The sequence below is a fragment of the Nelumbo lutea genome, chromosome 1, assembly GCF_056320005.1.
Source record: "Nelumbo lutea isolate HS-2025 chromosome 1, American lotus-T2T, whole genome shotgun sequence".
Lineage (NCBI taxonomy): Eukaryota > Viridiplantae > Streptophyta > Magnoliopsida > Proteales > Nelumbonaceae > Nelumbo > Nelumbo lutea.
The window spans coordinates 186,395,470-186,405,011 of record NC_142684.1 but is presented as its reverse complement, the minus strand read 5'-3'; the positions used below and the strand labels follow the sequence as shown (position 1 = coordinate 186,405,011).

Genomic DNA, 9,542 nt, shown 5'->3' with positions numbered 1-9,542 from the left:
AACCGGTAACCAGACCCCATGGCCGATTCAGTCACTGGTTCGGTTTTAAAAACCATGCATAAGAGAAGCTATGAGGGGAAACAATTAGGGGTATCAATGGACCGGCTTTGGGTTGGACTCCATCCAAATCAAAATCCATTTGGATGAATTGGACGAACCAATAAGACATTGAATTTGAACGGACTGGATAGACCAATATCACATATTGGATTGGACCTAGTCCATCTATAATGAATTTATGTTGGATTGAACCAATATCTGGTCCATTGATAAAAGATAAGAACATAGGTGTCAATGGACCAGGTTTGAGTTGAAACTAATCTAAATTAACAGGAATTTGAACAGATTGGACGGTCTTTGGATCGGTCCAAAATATTCATTGGACTGGATTGGACCAGGTCCATTTGTAAGGGACTCACATTGGATTGGACCAAATCCAGTCCAATTGACACTCCTAGAAGCAATTGCCCTGCTTAAAATAAAGGGAATACTCCATTTTAGTACCCTGAATAGTGTCAAGTTAGTACATGAATTCTCAAATGTGTCACTGCAGTACCTAAACTTCAAAAAGTGTCAAGTTGGTCCCTGCTGTTAACCAATCGTCAGTTATCTGTTGAAAATGTCAAAACTACCCTTCAAAAGAAGCAACTGTTCATTATCTTCTACCTTGAAACTGAACCGGTTGAGGTGTTTGAGATTCTAAACTAATGAAATCATTGTTTTCTACCTTTTTCTTTGAAGATAACCCCGTTCAGTCTCAAGGTAAAAGACAATAAACAGTGTCTTCTTTTGAAGAATAGTTTTGACATTTTCAACAAATAACTAACAACAGAGACCAGGTTGACACTTTTTGAAGATTAGGTACTGCACTTACACATTTGGAAGTTTAGGTACTAACTACACACTACCCTCAAAGTTCAGGTACTGAAGTCTAAGGGTAATACACAAAAAATTCAGCACGTTTTTACACTTGGAATCAAAATCTGAAGTTATGGGTAATTGCTAACTGTGGCGCTACCAGGGTGCTAGATAATTGCTATTTGCCTGTATATTTGGTTTTTTTCGGCATAGGGTGTTGTATTTTTAAAAGCATCCATGACTAGGCTCCACTCTCCAGTCCAGTCCACATATGCAGGCAGGTGGCCAAACTAGAGGTTAACCAAGTTGCAGAAAGAAAAAGAGGCTGAAACGGAAGGCTTCTATAATATTCTTTTCAACATTACGAAGAAAAGCAAATGATGGATTGATTATTAGGCCTCCCCTTCATGCCGCACCAAACTACTATCAAAACATTATTTACATTCCAAATGCTAACGCACCAAAATCCCCAAACAATAGGGTTGGCACTTTGGCACTCAATGACCCCAGGGGATTCTTAAACATGAATTGTTTTGTTTGTTGTCATCTTTATTCTTATGAAAATTAAGCTCAAAAATGTTTGAAAAAAAAATATACATTATTTTTCTAAAATAAAACAATACAACAATATGCTACTTAAATTTCTGATTTCAAAACAAAATTTCCTATAATGGTTTGGTATCATGTTTTATAAAGCTCACAAATATTCAAAGAGACTTTGATCAAAGATAATATTTCGCCTTTTAAAATTGTATTTTCAAATATGGGTTTGATCCATCTAATGATCGGGTTGATGTAGGAGTTTGGATCTGCTGACCACAACATATTGCTGGCTGGCCACATTCACCCAGTTCTGTACATTAGGAATAAAAGTACAAGAGATATTGTGCTCACTCTTGATGTAATCCCTAGAGCCTTGAAAACAATACTTGAAGAGGATTTATAGGAGATTCATGTTAAAAAAAAAAAAAAAAAAAACAAAAGGAAAGAAAAGAAACCCTATCTTGATAAAAAAATTTTGTTTCAAGTGCATATATTTCTTGATTTCATTTTCAGAAAGACGGCTATTTATCTAAATCAGCTGTTTTATTTGGAGAAATCACTTATCCAAGGAGCACATTTTGTTTTTCATTTTGCTGAAACAGCATTTTCTAGAAACAATAAAATCACGTAGGCATCAACAGACCACCAGAGTATACCCAAATTGAAGATTTGTCCTTGATGAGTCATCACAATTCCAGGCTATTCCAAAGTTTCACATGCCAAATTTCTAGAACTTAAGACTCAGTTTGAAAAGAGTACAAAACAAATATGTACGGTACAAAACTCTTTCCAAATGGAGCTTAAGTTTCAGACAGAATATTATAGTAACAAATGCTAAAGCTCATTATATGCCCAAAATGATTAATCTCACTGAGTGAGAGAGATATAGTCACACCCATGATGATATTTGTTTATAGATCATATACATACCACAGGATAGAGATGTGGGAATCACTTAAAAAGTAAGTTGAAAGCAGACCTTTTTTCATTAACGCCAAGGAATAAGTACATACGGTATGAACATGAGACTGAAACGATGTTTCACACTGAGGAAGCAGGGGGTTATCCAACAAATAAGAACAGTACATTCACGAAAAATATATACAAGTTGTTGCTGATGAACTATCATGATCAAACCTCCATACAGAGTCCAGTCCTGGTGACTAAAATTTCTTTAACTTACCCCCTAACATTCCATTTATAACGATTGCATCTGCATGTGCATCTTCTGCAATTTGAAGTGATGAAACCGCCTGTGCTGCAATAAGTCCTGCTGATATCTCAGTCATGGATCGAGCTCGACCTTTCTCATCAATATATGGTGAATGGAGATCTCTTCCAAAAACCCCAGGTGACAATGACCAGCCACTCATCCCCCAATCATTCCACTTGAATCCAGACCCACAGGCATCAGGCATCCAACCCAACCCTTCAAGGGAAGGCTTCATAAAACCCTGATGCGGAAGGCCTGTTCTCCATCCTTCCTTGAACAGGCCATTATTAGTTTTATGACCCCGTGGGTTGAACGCTTCATCCCTTTTCAGCTCAATCTCACATGAATCGTCAGTATCTTCAGCAAGGACATGTAGAGCTACTGCCTCAGCTATTGCAGCACCTTCTTCATCAAGCCTCTGCTGCTCTTCTTTCTTTTTCTGTTTCTTCTTTTCTAGTTCTGAGCGAATGGCAGCTGAAGTCGCAAGTGCTTTCTCCAGGCGCCTCTTTTTCTTTTCAGCCTGTTTGAGACGATCCAGCTCATATTTTGCCTGCTTCTTCTTTTCTTTGCTAACAACAGTTGGCACTTGAGCGTAAGCCATATTATCACCAAGGCTTTCTTCAGCTATTGCAGCACCTCCACCATCAAGTCTCTGCTGCTCTTCTTTCTTTGCACCTCCATCATCAGGCTTCTGCTCCTCTTCTTTCTGGTTCTGTTTCTTCTTTTCTAGCTCTGCCCGAATGGCAGCAGAAGTGGCAAGTGCTTTCTCCAGGCGCCTCTTTTTCTTTTCAGCCTGTTTGAGACGATCCAATTCATATTTTGACTGTTTCTTTTTTTCATTACTAACAACAGTTGGCACTTGAGCGCAAGCCATATTATCCGTAAGGCACTAACTTCTTTAACTAACCAATCCTTTCCTGTAAATCTTCCCTACTGAAGAGATCAACTAGGGCAAGTAAAATGTTGTGTAACCATCTTCTATGGAAAACAAAATTCTCTGTAAATTTCTAAACCTATAAAGTAATATAACATCAACTGTCCTACGACTACACCCACTCAGGTCTGAAGGAATATCTCCTTTTACGAACAATACAATCCCAAACAGAAACCACGGGAGATAGCAGAAGAGAAAATTGATAAGCACTAGAAGATACATCCCTCAGCACCATTCTTCCCAACTTTCCGCATCCCTTGCATTTGCCCATTTTGGTACGGAAACAGAACCAACAAGCAGATTGAGATTATTAAGTCAGGGTAGCACCTTGATCAATCAGTTCACATTGGGTTCGTCCACTGAAATGGAAGCAAAGAATTTCAAAATGTGAGTCATCTTCTACAGTATACCACCTAGCAGGAAAAGAAAGTCCAGTGATTAAAAAAATCACAAACAGACAGAGTCACCCCATCCATGTCCTGGCAAAGGGCAAACCCTAGTTGTAACTAGTAACCGCTACAAGAACTAAGAAATAATTGGCAGGCTCCAGACGGTATTTAAAAAAAGGACAGGTCCAGCAAACTTCAAGCAAAACCACAATAGAGACAAGATAACCCAATAGGAAGCGTACCAGATCGCGAATCGGGAAAAAGAACAATGAAAACCCCCAAATGGGGTCCAAGAAAGTGCAGAGATGAAAATGCAGGGGACCCCTAATTTTATAGCAGAGCATCTAGAGAATCAAAATTGTGTGATGTGAGAGAGGGAGATTATTCTATTTGATCCTCAAAACCCGAAATTCGACCCACCGGGACTGTGATTTCTTTTGGCAATGCGATCCGTGAACAAGAATTAAATGCTTAAAATTTCGATTCAAATCATAAAATCTTCTAACGGAATGGTCATATTCTTCCATTAGATCCGTCAAGAAAAGGGGCAGACAATGAGAATGGATTCCGATCCGCTCTTAACAGAGATCGAAACATCATATTCGAATGAAAACAATCAACTATGTTAAAGAAAAGAACGGTTGGCGGATTGGATCAATAAAAACAATTTGAAAAACCAAAAACAGAAAAATATCAGACACCTTTACAATAACAGAAGAGATCACAAAAGGCAAAGGGAGAGAAGGAAAGAAGTTGAGAGAGAAGCGTACCTGATAAAAATGGTAGAGAGAGGGTTTCGAACCTTCTCTACTTTCATATTAAGCGGAGACAGGTAGATAAAAATGGTAGAGAGAGGGTTTCGGATCTGCTACAAACCTAATCTGCATCGCCACAGCCAAGAGAGAGAGAGAGAGAAGACTCCGAGACCAAAAGGAAAAAGAGGGGAAAGATAATGGCATGATGAAATAGGTATGAGCGGTGACCGGAATACCGGATGACAGCTAAAAGGCCTTTTATGTCATTTCATTTAAGAACTGAAACGACAAGACGCGTGTCAGTTAATGATTTTATGTATCCGTAAATCAAACCCCCTCACGCGTTGACATGAGAAATTGAAATTCAATGTTCCTTTTCTGCCTTACTCACTGCTCACTTCTAGTTCTCCTGTTATCGCTACCGCGAGTTGGGATCTGCTCACAACACACATCCAACATAATCTCTGCCACCGGCCCACCACATATATCAGGTATTGGAACGTGTTTTGTTGGGAGCAGATCCGGACTGCACTCCCACACCACTTTTCTTTCAAATGACGACAATTAATGGTTGCAATTTAATCGAGCTCGGATTAGGATCTATTGGATTAGGAGCGAGCTCCTTCCCAAGTAAGCATTAGGATAAGTTTAATTAGTTATTCGAATTCAAATTCAACCAATAAAAAGTTTGGCTCAAAATTTAACTTGATTATAATATATATAATATAATATAAAATATTATAAAATATATTTTCATATTCTATATTTCTATATATAATATAATATTATACTATATATTACAAAATATAATATATATATATATATATATATATATATATAATATAAAAATATATTCAGTTTTGAACTGTTGAGTTGAACTGGATTTAATTGGATATTTAATTTAACTGAGCTTAAACCATAAAATATAATTCAAATCAAGCTCTACCTAAACTCAAACTTGATAGTATTTTAGTTGAGCTGAGCTAAGACATGCCAAAGTTCAACTCTTCAACTCTTCTAGTTCGATTGCACCCTTTCACAATCTAATTTCAATTTTTCAAATCACCACCAGACTCAACATAACAAACATTTCACCATTAGCAAATTCCTACATATTTGAAATCCCATGCATTATATTAATGTAAATTAGCGGGGACTCGTGCAATGCATGGGATTTGTTAAGAAAAGTTAAACAATAAAACATACAAGAGTATACAATTGTTTTATATTTCTAACTTTTTAAATAATTATTAATTATACCTTTAATAACTTTTTACAATACAAAAACAACAATAATTTAGTTTAGTTAAGCTTGTCCATCGAACCGATGAAATCAACCAACCCGAATTGCTTAGTTTCTAATATTTCCAGTTGAAATTGGATTAGCTTCGCAATAGCCATTTGTAAATTAACCAAAATCGAATGATCTAATCACAAATATATATATTTATTTATTTTAAATATAACTTTTTAATACGGGTAAGTGGGGAAATTCCCATATTTCTTAGTTTGAATAATAATGAAAAAACACAAAAAAAAAAATTAGAAATCTAAAAATTCTGAAAAACCTAAAGCTTAATCAAAATACTAAAAATAATTAAAAAATTAAATTATTGAAAAAAATTAATAGTAATGAAAAAATAATGCATTTTAATTATTAATAGTAATATAATTAACAATAATTATTTTTAAACTATAATTAATGGTAATTATAATTTAAACTATAAATAGTAGAAAATTACATTTAATTACTTTTAACCAAGAAGTTAGCAATATTTTTGAAAATATGATAATTTCTCAAAATTACTATATTTTAACTAAATATAGTAATTTAATAATTAAAATATTTTAATAGCTAACAATATTTTAATAATTAATAAAAAAGTAACAAATCATTCATAACTTAAGCAACTATTAGATCTATAAATTTGCAGGCTCAAGCAACTATATTCTTTTGAGTTAGGTCTAATTGAGATATGTGCCATGCCCACACATTATCATGGATTATCAGGTTCAAAGTCTAACTGAGTATCAAACTTTTAGAGTCCAATGAAAGCTTTAGCAGATAGGACCCAAGCTAAATAACCCCTAATAAGCTCAATTTGGAAGTTATATGCATATATGGTAAATATTATTATATAATATTTAAATAACAAATTTTATATTAATATATAGAAATGTTATATAATTTCTTATACTAAACTAGAATTAAATAAAAACTTTAATTTGTAAAAGTCATAGTTTTATAATTAACATGGGCCTCTTTATAAATAGAAAATGTGCAAGCCCGAGCTCAACCATTGGGCCTAGATATTGAACCCAAGCCCAACCCTTATATAAAACCCGAAACTTGAGCCCAAGCCCGATCTGTACACAAAATGTTTTATTTTCAGTATTCTTTTATAAAGTAATATTATATTAATTTAGTAATAATTTAATAAATTAATAAACTAATTTATATTTCCTAATAGTAAATTGATATTTATTAATAATTTAAGAAGCATACATATATATATATATATGTATAATTATTTATTATATATAACATAAGTATTTTTTTATATATATAATAGTATCGGGCTAGGCTTATTTGAGAAAGCTTGAGCTCAAGCCCATGGGCCTAAAATTTTGTACAAGCCTAAAAAATAACGAGTCAGGCCGTCGGGCTACCCGGCTCATGAATAGGTCTAATTGTATATATAAACAATTGTATACATTAAAAATCATATGAAATAAAAATTTAAACATCTTTTTCAATTTTTTTCTTTTAAAAATATACCTCTCATAGCCTAGCTCAGTCCACGCCCTGACCTAGCCCAAGGCTTGACCCATGGACTAGCCCAACCCACTGCATGGCACGGGCCCATGCTGAACCGACCCCCCCCCCCCCACAAATTATCCTAGGGGAAGGAGGCACAACCCAATGCCCCATGAGCCAGCATTACATGACCCACACTTTGTGTGGGCCACATGCGGGTTGTGCCATGCCGACTCAACACGACTTAATTTACACCTCTACCCGAACCCACCCAATACTTGGGATGGGGTAGGAAAATTCAAGGATTCCCCATCCTTGATGAGGAGTGGGGTGCCTTGCCCCTAAATTCGCTCGACATTGGGGAGTGGTTGCCTTGCCTTAAACTCGCCTGATACTAGGGATGTGGCGAGGATGGAGTAGAGTGTCTTGACTATGGGGCAAGGATAGGGATGGGGTGCCCTGCCTTGAACCCACGCTGTTGTCATTTCTATATAATTATTAATTATTAGTAAAATTAATAAAAATGTTAGCTTTTGTAATAATTTTTATTTATTTAAAGTTAATCAAAATTTAATTTAAAAATAATAAAAATAATATCAATTATTAAAATTACTACAAATTATTAATAAAACTAAATTTATTAAAAATATTTATTCATATTAAATTAACAATAATTATTTTTTGTAAATCAGCATTAAATGAAAAATACAATCGTTAAAATTTTAAATATTAACAATAACTCTGAATACTTTTAGTTAATTAACAACAAATTTCAATTACTAATTTAATATTAATTAATAGTAAATAACCAAAAATAAAGTACCAATAATTTTGTCATAATTACCAAAAGTTATCCAAGAAATTACCACAAATGGGTTAACATGATTTTCAATAAATATGATAATTTACCAAAAAATAAAAAATATAACCATTAGAATTACTTTTTGAAAATATGTACTAATTATCAATAATCTACAAGAAATAAATGTAATTAGTTCACGGTGTATTTAAAGTGCATTTATTTTTTTGTATAAATTATAAATTGTATAATTTAAACATTATAATCCTTGCCTATGATGATATTAGTTCATAATATTACAATGGAAAATAGAAAAAAAATGTATTTACTATTATGTATTTTCATTATTTTACAGGGATCATCCTCGGTTCCATATCCCTTGTGTTAGAAGCTAAGCAAAGGGTGACTTTGCTATATATTCCATTTCCTTTGAAGTACATGGCATGCATCATTGCTGACCTATGTGGCGAGTGGTCTTATGCCACGTTATCATTCTCCTTGCTGATTATGTCGTGCAGCTCACCACATGTTATCCACGTAAGCATCCACATGACAATTCAAGTGAGATGGTTTAGGCCCCCATGACCCCTTTGACGTGTTCATCAGGGCACAGATTGACCCATTAGCCTGGATGGTTAAACTGCTGACCTATTGAGTATTGACCCTGATGGAAAAAAAAGGGTAAAAGACTTTGGACCTCCCCATGGTTTCTCACAAATACTAATACCTCCCCTGTTATTTCTAATATGACTTAAAACCTTCCTTGTGAATAAAACGTGACAACATATTTGACAGAATCAATGAAAATACTATTTTATCCTTAACTATTGTTCAAATTTTTAAAGAGAACCGCTTATACTGTAGCAATCTAACTATACAATTAACTCAAATTAACCAAAAAGAATATTAGAGCTTCCCCAAGTTTCTAATCAGACGAGTAGCCATGCAAAACCAAAAAGGAATTTCATTTACCAGCATTTTATGGGGAGCAATATATGAAACTCAACCATGAACCTTGTAACCACCAAACCCAAAGACGTTGAAGTTTTAATATTGGATAATAACAATGTGGGCGTGGTTTTAATTCATTTCAATAAATCATGTCCAAGGGAATAAATGAAGGTCCCATTCAATATTCAATGAAAGGGAATAAATCATGTTCAAGGAAGCCAAATATTTGAAAATACCCAATACAAATACAAAAAACATAGCAATAAAACCTGAACTTATGCTTATAAATGAACTAGAAGCTAGGTCTCAGTCAATAGAAAGGCCCGTTTCAGAAATAGAAGA

General features: G+C 34.4%; 1 protein-coding gene across 2 annotated transcripts; it reads right to left on the bottom strand.

Annotated features, from left to right (window-relative positions):
- Positions 1-2,364: 2,364 nt before the first annotated feature.
- On the bottom strand, positions 2,365-4,865 carry LOC148879840 (uncharacterized). Of its 2 annotated transcripts, none has more exons than XM_088961551.1 (2): positions 4,708-4,865; positions 2,365-3,961 (listed from the first exon to the last, which is right to left on the bottom strand). In XM_088961551.1, exon 2 carries the CDS (start codon positions 3,486-3,488, stop codon positions 2,565-2,567), a length of 924 nt encoding a protein of 307 aa, XP_088817677.1. In that variant the 5' UTR covers positions 3,489-3,961; positions 4,708-4,865; the 3' UTR covers positions 2,365-2,564. The 2 variants fall into 2 exon arrangements, with proteins under 2 accessions (XP_088817677.1, XP_088817676.1); XM_088961550.1 differs by having other exon boundaries at positions 2,365-3,907.
- Between the last annotated feature and the right edge of the window lie 4,677 nt (positions 4,866-9,542).

Bases quoted from the DNA above. Each gene is read 5' to 3' on its own strand.
- LOC148879840 (XM_088961551.1), bottom strand. From the start codon at position 3,488: ATGGCTTGCGCTCAAGTGCCAACTGTTGTTAGTAATGAAAAAAAGAAA.